This window comes from Malus domestica, chromosome 02, assembly GCF_042453785.1.
Source record: "Malus domestica chromosome 02, GDT2T_hap1".
Lineage (NCBI taxonomy): Eukaryota > Viridiplantae > Streptophyta > Magnoliopsida > Rosales > Rosaceae > Malus > Malus domestica.
In genome coordinates, this window is record NC_091662.1 from 1369769 (window position 1) to 1388898 (window position 19130).

The 19130-nt window shown below is 41.2% G+C and overlaps 5 protein-coding genes across 6 annotated transcripts; 3 read left to right on the top strand and 2 right to left on the bottom strand.

The window, feature by feature from the left end:
- LOC103447477 (protein NUCLEAR FUSION DEFECTIVE 4-like) lies at positions 1-3148 on the top strand. Of its 2 annotated transcripts, XR_003776400.2 has the most exons (4): positions 1-498; positions 1140-2050; positions 2133-2709; positions 2825-3148. XR_003776400.2 is itself a non-coding variant. In XM_008386675.3 (3 exons), the coding sequence occupies exons 1-3, from the start codon at positions 175-177 to the stop codon at positions 2617-2619; spliced, it is 1722 nt and encodes a 573-aa protein (XP_008384897.1). In that variant the 5' UTR covers positions 6-174; the 3' UTR covers positions 2620-3148. The 2 variants fall into 2 exon arrangements, 1 of the variants encoding a protein (XP_008384897.1); XM_008386675.3 differs by having other exon boundaries at positions 6-498; positions 2133-3148.
- A 4781-nt stretch (positions 3149-7929) lies between these two features.
- LOC103451914 (protein NUCLEAR FUSION DEFECTIVE 4-like) lies at positions 7930-11094 on the top strand. The gene is made up of 2 exons (XM_070805276.1): positions 7930-8913; positions 9004-11094. Exons 1-2 carry the CDS (start codon positions 8168-8170, stop codon positions 9515-9517), a joined length of 1260 nt encoding a protein of 419 aa, XP_070661377.1. The 5' UTR covers positions 7930-8167; the 3' UTR covers positions 9518-11094.
- LOC103447469 (uncharacterized) lies at positions 10264-11061 on the bottom strand. The gene has a single exon (XM_029097183.1). It carries the CDS (start codon positions 11059-11061, stop codon positions 10264-10266), a length of 798 nt encoding a protein of 265 aa, XP_028953016.1.
- A 2073-nt stretch (positions 11095-13167) lies between the features above and the next one.
- Positions 13168-15600, top strand: LOC103447459 (calcium uptake protein, mitochondrial-like). Its single transcript, XM_008386665.4, has 7 exons — positions 13168-13698; positions 13793-13860; positions 13983-14206; positions 14299-14382; positions 14484-14676; positions 14779-15075; positions 15175-15600. Exons 1-7 carry the CDS (start codon positions 13296-13298, stop codon positions 15388-15390), a joined length of 1485 nt encoding a protein of 494 aa, XP_008384887.2. The 5' UTR covers positions 13168-13295; the 3' UTR covers positions 15391-15600.
- Positions 15601-15726: 126 nt separating this feature from the next.
- Positions 15727-17275, bottom strand: LOC103447454 (protein ANTAGONIST OF LIKE HETEROCHROMATIN PROTEIN 1-like). The gene is made up of 2 exons (XM_029097192.1): positions 15962-17275; positions 15727-15807 (listed from the first exon to the last, which is right to left on the bottom strand). Exons 1-2 carry the CDS (start codon positions 17273-17275, stop codon positions 15727-15729), a joined length of 1395 nt encoding a protein of 464 aa, XP_028953025.1.
- Between the last annotated feature and the right edge of the window lie 1855 nt (positions 17276-19130).

Sequence of the window (19130 nt, forward strand, 5' to 3'; positions counted from 1 at the left end):
GACGAAAACAGACAAATGATCCCAAATGGCAAATGCCGAGTCATAAACTCATAACTTCCTACACCAACAGATTTCATTCGGACAAACTTATCACCGCCTTCTTCTTCTGCTCTACTTGTACCCCCTTCTTCTTGCCTCTGAGCTGAAGCTTCTTGCTACTTCTACCCACCACCAATGCCGACACTCAAAGCAGGCACCCGACCGCCGTGGGTCGGCCTAGGAGCGGCAGTGTGGGTGCAAATTGCAGCCGGCAATGCCTACACTTTTCCTCTCTACTCCCACTCCCTGAAGTCGGTTCTGGGTTTCAACCAGCAGCAGCTCACCATGCTGGGTGTGGCCAACGATATCGGCGAGAACGTCGGCCTTATCCCTGGCATCGCTTCCAACAGGCTCCCTCCGTGGCTAATTCTTTTGATCGGCGCTCTCGCCTGCTTTACCGGCTACGGCATCATCTGGCTCACCGTCAGCCGCACCATTCAGCCCCTGCCTTACTGGTTGGTATGTTTTTTTTCCTTCCGATTTTTATAAATTTTGTAGCTTTTCTTGAAAATGTGAGCGTTTCTTATCCAAATCTGTTTGCTTGCAAATTTGACTAACTGGGGTTTCTACAGAAGCACTTCTGCTTATAAGCGCTTACGGTAGAAGTGTTTTTGTAATAAGCCTGTAGAAATTTTGAAGCTTTTTTGACAATTTAAGCATATCATGTTGCTGATCCGATTGTTTGCAAATCTTATTTGGTGGGTTTTTGTTTTAAGACACATTTTAGGACAAATCTGAAGTTAATCGACGGTGAAATGTATTTCTATTACAATTGAAGAGTAATCTGCTGGTGATTTGGAAATTTATTCGGCTTTGACGATGCTATTACTCACATGCTGCTACTTTTTTGTAAGCTTTTGAATAAATTGATGGATTAAAATTGGTGTGCTTTAATTTGATGTTGCCTTGGTTATTACTTGGTTCCATTTAAGAAACTCAGATTTAAGCATCAATTTCTGCATTTAATTATCTTGTGGAGGTTTGCTTATCCAATTAAATGATTGCGGGCCGATGTAGTTTATCTGCAAATGCCATATATATCGTGATTTTCTAACAATTAAGATCTTAAAAAATTAATGATTTTTTCTCTGGTATTGCAGTTATGGCTTGCCCTTTGTGTTGCCACTAATAGTAATGCTTGGTTTAGCACGGCCGTGCTTGTAACCAACATGAGAAACTTCCCTCTAAAGCGTGGCACAGTTGCTGGTATTCTGAAAGGTTACGGGGGTCTCAGCGCAGCTGTATTTACAGAAGTTTATAGTGTTCTGCTTCGTAATTCCTCTTCCAGGCTTCTGCTCTTCCTTACACTTGGGATTCCCGTTCTGTGTTTCACTATGATGTATTTTGTGTGGCCTTGTACTCCGGCTTCAAGTGAAGACCCTGCAGAGCATGGCCACTTTCTTTTCATCCAAGTTGCAAGCGTTGTGCTTGGATTATACGTTCTCTCAACTACAATATTGGATGATACCATTTCCTTAAGTGCTCCAATTACCAACACTTTTGTCGTCGTAATGGTTCTACTTCTTATGGCCCCACTTGCAGTCCCTGTAAAAATGACATTGTATCCCACAAGAACCAGCAAATCGGGGATGCTTGGTCAAGCGGTTGGGTCTTCAAGTAGTTTGAACGATGAAGAAGGCACTGCAGACAAAACTGAACCACTAATGAAGCCATCTTCATCGACAGCGAGCCTGGTAAGTTTAAATGAAGGTTATGATTCATCTGACGTGGCTTTGCTTCTAGCTGAGGGTGAGGGGGCAGTGAAAAGAAAGAGACGGCCCAGAAGAGGGGAAGACTTCAAATTTAGTGAAGCTGTGGTGAAGGCTGACTTCTGGCTTCTATTCTTTGTTTACTTTTTCGGGGTTGGTTCGGGGGTAACTGTTCTCAATAATCTAGCCCAAATCGGGATTGCACAAGGATTTCATGATACAACAGTCTTGCTGTCTCTCTTCAGTTTTGGAAATTTTGTTGGTCGTCTTGGAGGAGGAGTTGTTTCCGAACATTTTGTCAGGTCAGTAACATTACCTTGTGCCTAATCTACAATATATATCCAAATGGATGTCCTTTTGATTTAGAGAAACTTCTCTTTGCAGGTCGAAAACAATCCCTCGGACAGTTTGGATGACGTGCACTCAAATTATAATGATCGCCACATATCTGCTGTTTGCTTCTGCCATCAGCGCAACCTTTTATCCTGCAACGGCATTACTTGGAATCTGCTACGGTGTCCAATTTTCTGTCATGATCCCAACTGTCTCGGAACTCTTTGGCTTGAGGGATTTTGGCATATTTTACAATTTCATGTCACTAGGGAATCCTCTGGGTGCACTGCTTTTTTCAGGCCTCTTAGCCGGGTACGTATATGATAACGAGGCAGCGAAGCAGCATGGGATTCATCTCTACGGGACAAATATCTCCTGCGTGGGTCCGAATTGCTTTAGGCTCACCTTCCTGGTTCTCGCTGCTGTCTGTGGCGTCGGTACCATCTTAAGCATCGTTCTGTCTTTAAGGATAAAGCCTGTTTACCAAATGCTTTACTCTGGGGGCTCCTTCAGGGTACTTCCAAATACAAACCATTAAGATCAAGGAGCGGCCGGGGGAGCTCAAACTGTCTAGAGAGCCATCATACTCAAGCATATTTCAATACAACTACAACAGTCCGAGACGCATGTAAAAAGTTTCGTTTTTAGTTTCTCAAATCTATCTCAGAACCAAAGAATCAACACATGTGGAGGCTCTAGGTTGTTTGTACAATTCTGAACTGCTGTTTGTGCAATTTTTTCAGGTTTTTGTGTGCTATATACTGCGGTTGGAGACTTTTAGCTCTCCAGTGTATCCTATGAACTATACTCCACCCTCCGGCATCAATGACGAGTACAAAACCTGTAACGGGTTCGTTCGCCCTCACGAGGACGTGCCTCGTAGGGACAAATTAAAAATTTTGGTTGCAGCTTTCAATCCTGAGAAAGACTTGGTTTTGAGAGTGATTGTGTAATTGAATGAATGTAGCTGCCGAATAAAGCTGTAGTAGTAGTGTTTGATATTTTGTTGGGTGGAAAGTACTGTTGATGTGTTGTTGAAGCAGAATCCTGAAAGTTTGTTGTGGAAATTACTTTTATTTATTTGTCCTTTGATTCTCCGAGATAGAAGGGAAATCACTTCCGTTCTTTTACCCCATTGAAAACATATATGTTTCAAGAAATTACAATTAACTGATGGGCAATTCAAATCAACCGGTATATATATTTAGGGCTTTCCATTCCCATCTAAGAACACACGAGGATGCAGAGGAAAGTAATACGGTGAGAAAAAACATCAAACATCCTCCCTTTCCTTCTCAAAAGGAGTGCAAAACTTTGGGCTCACAATTCTCCCATCCAACTGCCCAGAAAGTCTTGGACTTTTATTTGTGGCTATGACCTTCTCATGCGTTCTTCCATCCAACGGTCCAGATAACTTGAGACTCAAACTTGCAACCAAAGGACTGGTCAGCCTTGGTCTCCTATTTGTGTACATTAAACTCTCATGAACCTTCCCATGCAACGGTCCAGATAGCTTCAAGCATGGATTATTATGAGCCACCAATCTCTCCTGAACTCTCCCATCCAACGGCCCAGCAAGCGCAATGCTCCTAGTCTTACCAACCATAGGCTTCTCATCCTTGACCTCCTCACTGCAACTCTTGTGCTTCCTCAACAAGGCTCCTCTCCAATGCTCTTGATATCGAGTTGGCTCAGCCAGAGTTGCACCCCTACTGTCGAAAGACTCCTCCTGAAAAACCAACTTGTTAAAGTACTTGGATGGCACTTCTGGTTCGAATGAGTGCCCAACTTAGCCGGGAAAGCGACTTCTGGTGCCCTAATCTGGTTTCTTTCTTGGTAAGTTTGAGTATTTCTAGCCTATGCTTGGCTACAGATATTCCCATGCTGATCTGCAAGAACTCGTGGTCGCAGTAGCTCACATCGCCGAGCTGCAGCTGGTTGCGAGACGAGGCCATATTCGTAGATGAGGAGGGTTAAGGCCGACTTTTGACAGCCATGAGAACCAGTTCATAGCTGAGCTTAAGGTAAAATGTGCCTGAGGCCTGAGGGGTTATGTTGTTATGTGGTGATACATTTTGTGAAGGCCAATAATTAGTAATAGGTGGTTTAGTTGGGATAATAGCGTTGATATTGATGGATGGATCTGCATGGACCTATAAAGTTTATCATGATAATAGAGCATGCTATTTTTTGACACGTCTTGGCCTGATTTACTGGCCTTGAATTTGCCATCTTAAGTTGGCATTTTAAAAAACATTTCACAAGCTCTAGCTTAAAGATATTGAATGATGAGACTTCAAAAAGTTACATTGGCTTTAGTATAATGACTTGATAAGTTGTCTGTGAGAATTTGTTCCCTTGTGATCCTAGGTGGGGTCAATTGTGAGAGGATTTGTTGGAGAATAGAATCCGGCATTGGTCATATGACAAAATAATATATAATTTATATTTGAGAGTTTATGTACCTAATAACATCAACACTTAGTAATAAGTAGTTAAGTTGTTACAATATCGGTAATATTGATGGTGGACCTACATGAGCTTATAAAGTTTATCAACTGCTGGCCAAAGGGCACACTTACCTAACCTCGTAAATATTGTACTTGTTTATTTTGTATTCTACTGCACACATCGTCTATCTCACAACAGATTTAACATTCACTATTGATACATTCACAGTATATACTATGAGCCGTATATTATGAAAAATAAATTATACACGATATTTGTCAACATATTAAAAATTCTAGGGGCATTTTTGCAATTTTCCCAAAAGGAGAAAAAGAAAAAGCAAATGTCAAATGGAAGAAAGTCAAGAGACGAAAACCGTTATATAAAAATCCCAAATGGAAAATGTCAAGTCATAACTTCCCACACCAACAGGTTTCATTCAGATAAACTTCCCTCCGCCTCCTCCTTCTGTTACTTGTACCCCTTCTTGCTGCTGCTGAGCTGAAGCTTTTTGCTACTTGTACCCACGACCAGTGGCGACACTCCAAGCAGGCACCCGACCGTCGTGTGTCGGCCTAGGTGCTGCAGTGTGGGTGCAAATGGCTGCCGGCAATGCCTACAATTTCCCGCTCTACTCCCACTCGCTGAAGTCGGTTCTGGGTTTCAACCAGCAGCAGCTTACCATGCTTAACCATGGACTTGGACACTTGGAGACACTTGTCAAATACTCTAATGCAAATGGTTAGTATGTACACTTGGCTCTACAACCCGCGAGTTATTAGCCGCATGTTTCATGTCGAAGGGAGCCCAACAATGCATGTATATCTATCCATTACTTGGTGAATAAGTAGGTGTGTTGAGCCTCACAGTTTCTCCAATCAAAGCATAGTTGTAACCGCTTCATTTTAGTGTTTCCTATAAATAGCAAGCCATTCTATACAATCCCATTCATATTATATCTCCACCCCTCTCTTTAGCCACGTTGCATGCATGCAGTAGCCTTACATGCATAATATACATAGAAAGAAAAGAGAGTGGAAGAAATAGATGGCGTTAGGAGTGATCAACGAGCTTATTCAAGTAGATTGAGCTTAGTTATAGCGGTGGTGACGTGGATCTTCGCTTTAGCTTTGGAATCGAGGTAGGAGGTTTCTTGGGGAACTTATCACTATTGGGTATTTGTCTTGTTTAAGCTTTGTGAAATATGTGTTATACTTAATGTGTTTATAACTGATATAACTGTTTTGTATTGGAACTGATATATTATTGTTATTTTCAATAATGTGGATGTTGTGATAATGTTGATCATATGCATATATCATTTCATATCGGAGTAGATGGATTTTATTGGTATATTCAAAGATTGAGTTATGGAAATAGAACTATATTTTGTGTGGTTGAGTTCAGCTCTTGTAGGGACCAGCAAGGGTTGTAAAAGTGAAATTATAGGAATGGTATGAAGTAATGGGGACTTTGCAATCAAGAGAAAAACATAAGTGCGGCGAGCGCGGAGACTATTCTTCTTTCTTAAGATGACCAACAAAATGGAAAATTTGGGATGATAGAGTTACGGGTGTGAGTTTATATAATAAAGCTTTCAGACCACCGATGCAGTGGTAGAATGCATGAGATTGGACGTGCAGGTTCGCTTGAATTATTATATAAATTAACGGGTTGGGTAATTGAAGTTTATATAATAAAGCCTTGTACGATAAAACGCAACACTTAGTACTAGGTGGTTACATTGGAATCATATCGGTAATATTGGTGGTGAACCTACAGGAGCCTATAAAGTTTATCAACTCCTACCCCAAAGGTACACTTGTCTAACTTCGTAAATATTGTGCTTATTTATTTTATATTCCACTGCACATATTGTCTATTTCATAACGAATTTAACATTCACTATTGATATATGAGCAGTAAATTAAGAAGGAAATAAAATTCACAATACGATATTTGTCCACATTTTAACAATTCAAGGGGCATATGTGCAATTTACCCAAAAAAAAAAAGAAAAAGAAAAAGCAAATATCACATGCACGAAAGTCAAGACGAAAACGGTTATATAAACCCAAATGGCAAATGCCAATTCATAACTTCCTACACCAACAGAATTTTCATTCGGACAAACTAATCACCGCCTTCATCTTCTGCACTCGTACCCCTTCTTCTTGCCTCTGAGCTGAAGCCTTTTGCTACTTGTACCCACCACCAATGGCGGCACTCGCAGCAGGCACCCGACGGCCGTGGGTCGGCCTAGGAGCGGCGGTGTGGGTGCAAATTGCAGCCGGCAATGCCTACACTTTCCCGCTCTACTCCCACTCCCTGAAGTCGGTTCTGGGTTTCAACCAGCAGCAGCTCACCATGCTGGGTGTGGCCAACGATATCGGCGAGAACTTCGGCCTTATCCCCGGATTCGTTTCCAAGAAGCACCCGCCGTGGCTAATTCTTTTGATCGGCGCTCTCGCCTGTTTCTTCGGCTACGGCCTCATCTGGCTCACCGTCAGCAGCACCATTCTGCCCCTGCCTTACTGGATGGTATGTTTTCTTTCCTTCCGATTTTTATAAATGTTGAAGCTTTTCTTAACAATGTGTAGCTTTTCTTGTTCGTTCTTGAAAATGTGTAGCTTTTCTTGTTCTTGAAGATTTGTAGCTTTTCTTGTTCGTTCTTGAAAATGTGTAGCTTTTCTTGATCCAAATCTGTTTTCTTGCAAATTTGACTTAGTGGGATTTTTACAGAAGCACTTCTGCTTGCTTATAAGCGCTTATGCTAAGGTGTTTTTGCTATAACATGTACAAATTTTGATGCTTTTTCGACAATTTGAGCATATCATGTTGCTGATCTGATTGTTTGCAAATATGATTTGGTGGGTTTGTTTTAAAGAAAGGTTTTGTAGGATTGGTGATATTTGAGTTTGATAGAGCGATTTTGCATCCGGATTGTTTTAATTTTGACACTACCAGGAGTTACTTTATTCTGTTCTGGAAAATGAACAACACAGATATTGTTGAAGAATGTAAGAAGTAGCGTATCGGAAATTGACAACATAAAATACAATGGTTCTACTAGTATCGAGGCATTTTGTGAGAAAACTCACACCTTCCGTGTTGTGCAGGTGATTATATGTAAGTTGGGGACAATATCGATGTTGATTAGTAAACTATGACAAATCTGAAGTTAATCGATGGTGAAATGTTTTTCTATTACAATTGAAGAGTAATCTGCTGGTGATTTGGAAATTTATTCGGCTTTGACGATGCTATTACTCATCTGCTGGTGATTTGGAAATTTATTCGGCTTTGATGATGCTATTACTCACACGCTGCTACTTCTTCGTAAGCTTTTGAATAAATTGATAGATTAAACCATTAATGATTTTGTTCTGGTATTGCAGTTATGGATTGCCCTTTGTGTTGCCGCTAATAGTAATGCTTGGTTTACCACGGCTGTGATTGTTACCAACATCAAAAACTTCCCTCTACAGCGTGGCATAGTTGCTGGTATTCTGAAAGGTTACGCGGGTCTAGGCGCAGCTGTATTTACAGAAAGTTATCGTGTTCTGCTTGGTAATTCCTCTTCCAGGCTTCTGCTGTTCCTTACACTTGGAATTCCCGTTCTGTGTTTCGCTAGCATGTTTTTTGTGAAGCCTTGTACTCCGGCTCCAAATGAAGACCCTGCAGAGCGTGGCCGCTTAGATTTCATCCAAGTTTCAAGCTTTGCGCTTGGATTCTATGTTCTCTTAACTGCAATATTGGATGATAACATTTCCTTAAGTGCTCCAATTACCAACACTCTTTTCGTTGTAATGGTTCTACTTCTCATGGCCCCACTCGCAATCCCCGTTAAAATGACATTGTATCCCACACCAGCCGGCGAATTGGGAATGCTTGGTCAAGCGGTTGGATCTCCAGGTAGTTTGAACGATGAAGGCGGCACTGCAGACCTAACTGAACCGCTACTGGAGCCATCTGGCGTGGTTGGATCTCCAGGTAGTTTGAAAGATGAAGAAGGCACTGCAGACATAACTGAACCACTACTGGAGCCATCTGGCGTGGTTGGATCTCCAGGTAGGTTAAATGAAGGTCATGATTCATCGGACGTGCCCTTGCTTCTTGCCGAGGGCGAGGGGGGAGTGAACGAAAAAAGAAAGCTAGGGGAAGATTTCAAATTCATTGAAGCTGTGGTGAAGGCTGACTTCTGGCTTCTATTCTTTGTTTTCTTTTTCGGGGTTGGCTCGGGGGTAACTGTTCTCAATAATCTAGCCCAAATTGGGGTTGCACAAGGATTTGATGATACAACATTCTTGCTGTCTCTCTTCGGTGTTGGAAATTTTGTTGGTCGTCTTGGGGGAGGATTTGTTTCGGAACGCTTTGTCAGGTCAGTAACATTATCCTTGTGGCTAATCTATCTTCAATGCAAATCCAAATTGATGTCCTTTTGATTCAGAGAAACTTCTTCTCTTTGCAGGTCGAAAACAATCCCTCGGACAGTTTGGATGACGTGCACTCAAATCATAATGTTCGCCACATACCTGCTGTTTCCTTCTGCCATCAACGCAACCTTTTGTACTGCAACGGGAATACTTGGAGTCTGCTACGGTGTCCAATTTTCTGTCATGATCTCAACTGTCTCGGAACTCTTTGGCTTGAAGGATTTTGGCACACTTTACAATTTCATGGCACTAGGGAATCCTCTGGGTGCACTACTCTTTTCAGGCCTCCTAGCCGGGTACGTATATGACAACGAGGCAACGAAGCAGCAGGGGATTCATCTCTACGGGACAAATGTCTCCTGCGTGGGTCCGAATTGCTTTAGGCTCACCTTCCTGGTTCTTGCTGCTGTCTGTTTTGTCGGTAGCATCTTAAGCATCGTTCTGTCTTTAAGGATAAAGCCCTTTTACCAAAATCTTTACGCTGGGGGCTCCGTCGGGGTACTTCCAAATACAAACCAACAAGATCAAGGAGCGGCGAGTGCAAGTTGAACTGTCTAGAGAGCCATCATACTCAAGCCTATCTCGATACATCTACATCAACTATCTGAGACGTATGTAAAAAGTTTTAGCTTCTCAAATCCATCTTCAGAACCAAAGAATCAACACATGTGGAGACTCTAGGCCATTTACCTCAACACTCGGCCGTCCGGCATAAATGAGACCACTAGGAGACCTACAACGGATTCCTTCGTTCGGTCTCACGAGGACATGTCGTATAGGGACAGATTACAAAATTTTCGTTATAGCTTTCAATCATCAGAAAGAGTAGGTTTTTGAGTAATTGTGTATATCAGTGTTGATGTGTTGCTGAAGCAGAATCGTGAAAGCTTTCTGTAAAGCTAGTACTTTTTTCTAGGAAACGATTTACTTCTGCACACTTTCTTATTTGTCCTTTGATTCCCCGAGAAAAAAGAGAGGTGCGGAAATCACTTCCCTTATTTTCCCCATTGAAAACATATAATGTTTCAAGATATTAAAACTAACTGATGGGCAAATCAAATCAACCAGTAAATATATTTAGGGCTTTCCATTCCCATCTAAAAACACAAGAGGATGCAGAAGAAAGTAATACACTGTAGAAAAACCATCAAACTTGTAGGAACACACAAAAAAATGAACATATATCTTGTCATGTTGTCGCGGTACATCCCTTTGTGTAACCGAAGCAAACAGATATGTCTCCGGTAGTACGGCATATTCTCTCTTGTTAGGACAAAACCAACCAAACACAAACTTCAAGTTGGTTTCAGATCCTGAAACAGTGCAGTCCAGAGTGAATGATCATCGTAATCAACATCCTCCCTTTCCTTCTCATAAGGAGAGCAAAACTTTGGGCTCACAACTCTCCCATCCAACTGCCCAGAAAGTCTTGGACTTTTGTTTGGGGTCATGATCCTCTCATGCGTTCTTCCATCCAACGGTCCAGATAACTTGGGACTCAAACTTGCGAACGAAGGACCGGTCAGCCTTGGGCTCCTATTTGTGTACATTAACCTCTCATGAACTTTCCCATCCAACGGTCCAGATAGCTTCAAGCTTGGATTATTATGAGCCATCAATCTCTCCTGTACTCTCCCATCCAACGGCCCAGAAAGCGCAATACTCCTAGTCTTAACAACCATAGGCTTCTCATCCTTGACCTCCTCACTACAACTCTTATGCTTCCTCAACAAAGCTCCTCTCCAATGCTCTTGATATCGAGTTGGTGTTGCCGGAGTTGCACCCCCACCGTCGAAAGACTCCTCCTGAAAAACCAACTTGTTAAAGTACTTGGAGAAGCACTTCTTGGTCCGAATGAGCGCCCAACTTAGCCGGGAAAGCGACTTCGGGTGCCCTAATCTGGTTTCTTTCTTGGCAAGCTTGAGTATCTCTAGCCTATGCTTGGCTACAGATATTCCCATGCTCTGCAAGAACTCGTGGTCGAAGTAGTTCACGTCGTCGAGCTGCAGCTGGTTGCGCGTAAAGACGACGCCGTAGTCGTAGATGAGGGAGGGTTCAAGGCCGGTTTTTGACAGCCATGTGAACCAGTCCATAGCTTAGCTTAAGCTAAAATGTGCCTGAGGCCTGAAGGGTTATGTTGTTATGTGGTGATACATTTATACGAGAAGGAGATGATGATATAAAATGATAAAGTGGGAAGGAAAATAAATAAAATTAAATGTGGTGGATAAATAATGGGGCCTTAGAAAATTTGGATGGTTGTTGGGACTGGATGTGACATTAGCAATATCCTGGAAGTTGAGGATGAGCTTAACGACCTCGTGATCTGGATTCCGAAAATCTCTGTCTAGAACAATTTAAATTCTGTTTGACATTAGATGGCTGGTCATCGTCTCGATTAATTCTTAGGTGATTTCATTTTCCCAATCTCATGTTCATGATTCAACCCGTCTCTGCCCTATGCAAATACTTCGTTATTCTACATGTTTTAGTAAACAGAAACTAAATCATAAAAACTGAATAGTTCTAGACTTCTAGTAATCACTTGTTCAATGATATAGAGCACAAGTCCAAATTACATGTGAGATTGGGCAGGTAAATACTAAATATGATTGATGAAAACTCAAAGCTACAGCATAAGGTTATAGGGCCCAAAATTGAGGGGAGCAGTTAGGATATTGAATTGGATAACCTACTACCACTTGATGAAAATCATTAAGGCAAAGTTTAACACGCCAGCAGATTTTAGAGAGATTTTTCAACGTGTCCAGAATACGGGATGATATGTCATATATTATTATACAAGTAGGAAATTTTTTTTTTCAAGTGTTTTTCAAACACACTGAAAAATCTCTTCCAGTTTTAAGGGTCCAATAACTTTATTTTACTCCAACTCATTGCTATTAACTGCTTTACCTGCTAGATTGTGACAATGTTTCTTCCCCAAAAAGTGATATGACTTAATAACCTACTACAAATCTGCAACATTCTTTAAATCACATTTAATCTTGTCAACCTACCGTTACCGCTTATCCCCGTAGAATAAATAAAGACAAAAAGTAACGTAGTTTTGGAGAAATTTTTCAGTATTAGGTACATAATCCAGTACACCAATTGTTATAATACAATTAGTTGAATTTTTTTTTCTTCAAGTTTTCAACTGATATATATATATATATATGTGTGTGTGTGTGTGTGTGTGTATTTAACAAATGATATTATTTACATTAAGGGGATGAAGGAGTGGGCTAAGTCGCACAATGGGCTAACAATAATATGATTCAAATTCGCATTTGGCAATAATCGAACCTGAGATCTCTCATTTACTAAGTGAAGAAGAATACTACTAGACTGTAGTACTAAGTGACAACTGATTATATTATTATATTTGGTGTAACGAGTCGTGTGCTTAGTACAATGAAAAATCTTTCGTAGTTTTGGGCAGTGGAAGTCATTTACTGTAGTCTACTGCTCATACAAGAATTATATGCTTATAGTTGTAGAACGATAGTTAGAGTTCATCTACAAACAATTTACTCTTCCAAACTTTGTAATTAGTATTTTGATCAATTTACCAAGTTTTTACACATTAATATAACGTAGGAAAAAAAAAAAAAAAGAGATGACCAAAGTGGATAAATTAATTTATCTAAAGTGGTTCGAAATTGGCAATAAATCACCCAAGAGAGAAACATCAAACTTAAGCATTAAGTATGATGTTAGAAAGGGAAACAAGGTGGATATTTGAGATTTTTCGGATAGCATGAGTACAATACAAGCGTGACAAAATTCGGCAAGGTGTATAAAGAGTACTTTCTTTCCTGTTACGTTTTGGGAATATTACAAAACATTTAGGGTTACTTAGAATCTTTAATTTTCTATTTAAGTCAACCTATGAAATTGTATTCGCTAGATCTGTTATATTTTCGATTTATGTTCTTTCATCCTCTTGTTTTCGATAAATTCTAACTCGATGAATTTGTAACCCATCTGATCAATCTATGTGTGGAAAATCGACTGAGAAGACGCAAATAGACCCAAGCCACAAACTAACTTTTGAAAAAACCGTTACAATCAGGTTCAGTCAAAACCCTTGAAGTGCCAACCACTGTTCCCGCTCCAAAGGCGTACCCGATTCCGTACCATCCTCTCTCCCTCTCACCCTCTCACCCTCGCCTATTTATAATCTCCACCGCTTCCAAATTTGACAAGAAAAATCTCTATCACCCCTTTAATTTAATTCTCTGTATGTTTTTTCGCATCTAAACTTCAACTAGCTCGCCATATACGTCAGAAACCCTAACCCTAAAGACCGTAGACTCATAGTATGTTTTCACGGGCATCTTCGAGGGGATCCTCAGGGTCCATCCACCGGCTTTTTTCGGATGTTAAAAGCCTCAGCTCTCGTCCTCCATTCAACAAATCGCAACCCTCCTCCTCGGTCGCTTCATCGCCATCTTCTTCTTCTTCTTCACTCAGCTCATCGGTTGGCAGATTTGGCTATGGTGGCAGTCATAATGGTAGATCAGGCTCCGATAACACTTTTGATTTGTTGCTGAGATCCGTTTCTTCGGGGGTTCTGATTCTCGGGACCAGTCTAGGGTTTTCGTATTGGTCTTCTTCTTCTCTGGATCCAAATTCCTACGTTTCTTACGCTGATAATTATCCCAAGGAGGCGGCATTTGCAATCGGCGAAGATACAAACAAAACTCAGTTTTCCCTCTTTGATGGTACCTTGTTTGTTTCTTTGTTTTCTTCAACTTATCTGTGTATCGTGTTTTCCGAGGTTTCTGTTATGTTTTACCCTGATGGATCTCGTCTCAGTTTCATATAGGAGAAGAAAATTCTTTACGTATGAAAAGCGGCTCCGAGATCAAAGTCCTCCGGAGAAGGTATGGATCATGCACTCCTCGGAAAATTGATTTTTATAAGTTGTAATTTTGTTTGTTTGATGATTGTCGTGGTTGCAAACACTACATGCTTGTGTTTTGTGTTGTGTGCTTGTGGTTTTCAGCTATTCGACTACTTTGCATCGGTTAAAAACCCCAACGGAGAGGCGTTTATGACGCCGGCAGACTTGATGAGAGCGGTGGTTCCTGTATTTCCTCCCTCAGAATCAACCCACGTTAGAGTGGGGTCTCTGAGAGGGGAGAAGGTTCCCAGCAAGCAGCAGTACGCTCCTTCCAAATTCTTTATGCTTTTCGACACTGACGGAGATGGCCTGATTTCCTTCCCGGAGTGAGTAATCTTGATACCACAATGATTCTAGCCTAATTGAAATTTGTTAAGATCTAAAACAACGTATACGTGTTCCTTCTTGATATGATCAGGTTCATCTTCTTCGTCAACCTCCTCAGCATCCCTGAATCGAGCTTTACGATTGCGTTTAAAATGTTTGATCTCGACAACAGCGGGTGGGTTAAAATCGCCATCGCCTTCTCAGTCGTAAAAATCTTTCATTGTAATGTACTGCTAGTAGAAAACTTAATTAACTTGTTACACTTGTGATTCACAGAGACATTGATAAGCTGGAGTTTAATAAAGTCATGTCCTTGATGCGATCTCAAAGCAAACAAAACACGGATAGCCACAGGCTCAATGTTTCTGTCGAAGACGGAGGCCTACTCGAGTACTTCTTCGGCAAAGACGGCAAAAAAAGTCTAAAACTTGAAAGATTTGTTCAGTTTTTCCGGGATTTACACGAAGAAGTATGCGATTTTTTCTTAGGGTTGTGATTGTATCAAGCTATTTTTTCTGTCAGCTGATCCTTTTCCTGTCTCTTTTTCTTCCTCTGTTTTCGAATTTGAAAGATTTTGCGATTGGAGTTTGCTCACTACGACTTCAGAGCACAAGGAACCATATTGGCTAAAGACTTCGCGTTCTCCTTGGTTGCATCTGCTGATAGCGGTGAAATAAACAAGTTGCTTGATCGGGTGGACGAAATTGATAATGACGCACGTCTTAAGAACATAAGAATCACATACAAGGAATTCAAAGATTTCGCGGAGCTCCGTAAGAACTTGCAGTCCTTCTCTCTGGCCCTTTTCAGTTACGGAGAAGTTAACGGAGTGTTGACGAAAAGTGATCTCCAGAGAGCTGCTTCCCGAGTACTCATCTGATCTGTCATTGTCATTTCTAGGTAGCTTCGTTGGTCATTAACTAGTAGCTTATTGTGCTAATGCTTTGATCACTTTCAATTTATACAGGTATGTGGCATCTCTGTTTCTACCAATGTGCTTGACATAATATTCCATCTATTCGATGCAAATGGTGACGGAGATTTAAGCGCAAATGAGTTCGTGAGAGTTTTACAAAGTCGGGGAGGCGAAACGCAAGAGACAGGCATAAGGGGACTCCTATCTTGCTGGTTTAATTGTGCTGGTAAAGCTTTTGGTCAGAACAACTGCAGCTCTGGTTTCTAAGATCATACATGGATTACCTTCAACTCACGTAACCAAATGTTGTTTACGGCTCTAATCTAGGGTTGGAGCCGAAAAGATGTAATTAGCGAATCTGGCTGGGTTTGTGATTGAAGGATTATATATCACAGCAGGCTGATCTTACCAATTTTTGTAACCCTACATAACCATAATCACTTCAAACTAATACATAAGTGCAGATATCTTTGTTAATTTGTGTACCAATATTTTCTGCTAATGGCGCCGATTTTGCACAACTGATACGCATAACATCACAGATATTTAGCATCAAGGACAAGATAAGAATTGCAAAATCTAATCCGAAGATCATAACGTATGCTAGCATGAGAAACCAGTATTCGGAAAGAAATTTGATTGAGGAAACACATTCAATGTCTTGACATTGATGGTCTTCATTGGCTATTTACACACAAAAATACATGCATAAATGCAGTGAAAGCAGACCATATCAAGACTCCAACTGATCCGAAAAATTCTCTCCGAAAGCCTAATGCACTGCTAATCGATCATAGCAACTACAAGGCAACAAAAGAATTCATCTTCTGAGGCTTACCCGGCTCAAGTGCAAGGCGAGGACATCCCTCATCCGCTCGTCACTCTCGTTCACTTGTCCATCAAAAACAGGAAGCTCCTCCTCCTTTAAGCCCCTCACATTGTCATCTGGCATCGGCTCGCTACACTTGATAAGAAAGTTATGCAGCAGACACCCTGTAACCACCACAAACGGCAGAAACTCAGCACACTCTTCCTTCCACTGCCTAGCCAATAGCTGCCACCGCGCCCGAAGCCTCCCAAAAGCTGTCCCAACCAACCCCATTGCCCGATAATGCACCGCATTAAACGCCTTCTCCATTGAACCGAAACTATCCGCCTCATCCGACCTTACATAAGGTGTTAGAAGCCATGGCAATAGAGGGAAGCAAGAGTCCCCCAGTATGTACTGAGGAATGGAATTCCCATTCCCAAGCTCAAAAGCAGGACCACTGAGAAATTCCCTGGACTCCTCCACACCCAAATAAAGCTTACTCTGCCGGAAAATTGATTCCGGTTTCATGGTAGAGGGCCATCCGGCGGAGACATCGAGGAACCTCCCCTCAGAATCCACCACTGCCTGAACCAACAATGACCCATTTGCCCCCAGCAGTTCACCACCAACCCCAAATCTCGAAAAACCTAAAACCCCACAGCAATTCGGCAGCGAAATCCACCCGAACGCCTCCAAGACCCGGGATATATCTGACCGGAATTCGAACAAGTTCCCCAATTGATCGTTCACCGCCTTACATACGGCGTAAAATGCGCGGCAGGCATCCAAGGAGTCGAGCCCGAAGCGCCTTCCGATCGCCTTGTAGCTCGCGCCGTGGGCCAGGCGGTAAATTGCGGCGGCGAGGACGAAATTGGGTGGGATTGAAGGGATTGTGGAGTTGAGAAATGGGGAGAGGAGGGAGAGGAGGACGGAGAAGGAGTGTTCGGACATGCGGAAGGTTTGGGACCAGCGGAAGTCGAAGTCTCCGTCTGCGGCGGTGGCGGAGAGGAAGCGGCTGAACCAACATTCTAAAGGCGGCGGCGGTGGGCGTAATGGCGATTGCGGTGGTGGGTTGGGGAAGCAGAGGAGGGTGGACAGGGAGATGGAGGCGGAGGAGAGGAGGGATTCAAGGGTTAGGGTTTGGGCGGGAAGGAGGAGGAGGTCGTTTTGGAAGAGGAAGGAGTGAGCCGGTGACGTGGCGGCGGTTACGAGGCTGACGAGGTGGTGTTGATTGAGGGGCTTTTTGTTGTTGTTGCCGTGGGTTTGGTTTTGTTTCTTGTTTCTGGCATTGCCTTTGGTGGTGCTCGTGGCCGTACCGCCGACTCCGCCGCCGGCAGCCATTGGTGGTGGGACTTTGGGAGTTTGATTAGTAACGAGTCAGATGTTGTGACGTAGTGTGAAAGTGATTGTTGTGTGCCAAGTATAATTACTGCTGATTACTATGGTGTTTTTCCTTTTCTTGCTTTTTGGTCCTTCCTAAAACAACATTTTCTAAAGTGGACTTTTTTTCAATGGAAAGGGATCATCTCCGAATCCCTTCCATCAAATCCACCAAGTTCAAAAATTCGGACTGTTGAAATTTGATTTAACGGCTACAGTTATTATAACTTTTAAAGGGCCCCTTGTTTGTAGTCATTAGATTAACTTTCAACGATCCGGATCTCTGAACTTAGTGAATTTGATAGAAGGGATCCGAAGATGATCCCTTTCCTTTTTCAATGGCCACTTGGTTTTGCTATATTTAGAATTTGGAAAAATCCCCCTAGGTTAAAGGTACTTTGCTAGATTCTCATATGTAACCCATTCATCATGTCACGATTGTTTATTGTGACAATTTTTATAAAGTGAAAATTGTTTATTAGTTGATGACACTGCTTAAATTGAAACTTAATTGTATGAGAAAATCTTTCATTACCTTTACAAAAAGAAAAACTCTTACTCTTGAGGAAAAAAAGAGAATCGTGACATATTGCTTCAAATTAAGATTCAAAATTCGTGTAATGAATAATTTTCCTTGTGTGTTCATGATTCAAATTATCTCTTTTCTAGTGTAGTTTAGAGTAATAGTATTACTTGTAATTAGGAATGGGCAAATACCCATTGGTTATGGGTAATCGCGGTTACCCGTCCATTTAAATTAAACGGTTACGGTTATGGGTAACTATTTAGATATATAAATGGTTATTGGTATAACCGTTTACCCGTGAAATTTAAATGGACGGTTATGGGTATTAACCGCGGTTATAAAAAGGTAACCGTTTACCCATTTATTTTATATATGTAAAACTAACACAAACCATGTTCTCGATTCAATAATACTTAACACCCAATAAATTAGCAAGGAATTCATCGGTCATTCTCTCAATAACACTACTACAGGAATGATGATTCTCATCATCAAGGAATTGCCCAAATTAATTTAAATTCCTTGCGAGTAACCATGAAATTGACAGAAATGTCTTCTAAACAATTTTGTAATCCAATAATACTTAGCAAATATTATATTTACCTTCATTGGTAACAGTTAAAAATATCGTCCGTAAACTATTATTTCAATTATTAGAATGGTATAAGGACTTAACAAATTAAAATATGAAAATGTATGATGAATATACCTATAACGGTGTTTAATTGTAAAAAAAAAAAAATTATGACAATATTTTTTTAATTTTCAAGTTGTTAAAAAACATGTAGACGGGTGAAAAAAGGGTAATGGTAAAATAACAGAAGATAAACGGGTTAAAAATGATAAATGGGTAAACGGGTATTAAACGGTTACGGTTAAATGGGTATGCATTTATGAGTATGGTTAACCGTTTATAAACGGTTATGGGTATGGGTATAACCGTTTAGGCAATTACCCAATGGATAAACGGTTATGCGGGTATGAGCATAAACGGTTATGGGTAAATAACCGCGATTACCCGCCCGCTATAACCATTGCCCATCCCTACTTGTAATAAAGAAAAAACTTCAGATAAAGTATGAATATTGCCAAATTATAAGGTCATCACAAATTGGTACTCAAATAGTCGAATTTGTCTAAATCCTGAAACTCACTTGCCATCTTCTGTTTGAACGAATTTCTATCTACAAAACAATAAACACCAAAGCCATTGCAAAACAATAAACACCTTCAATCTAGGCCAAAGCCACATGCGTGCCCATGAGGTGGAGGTAGGCCATTACAAAACAA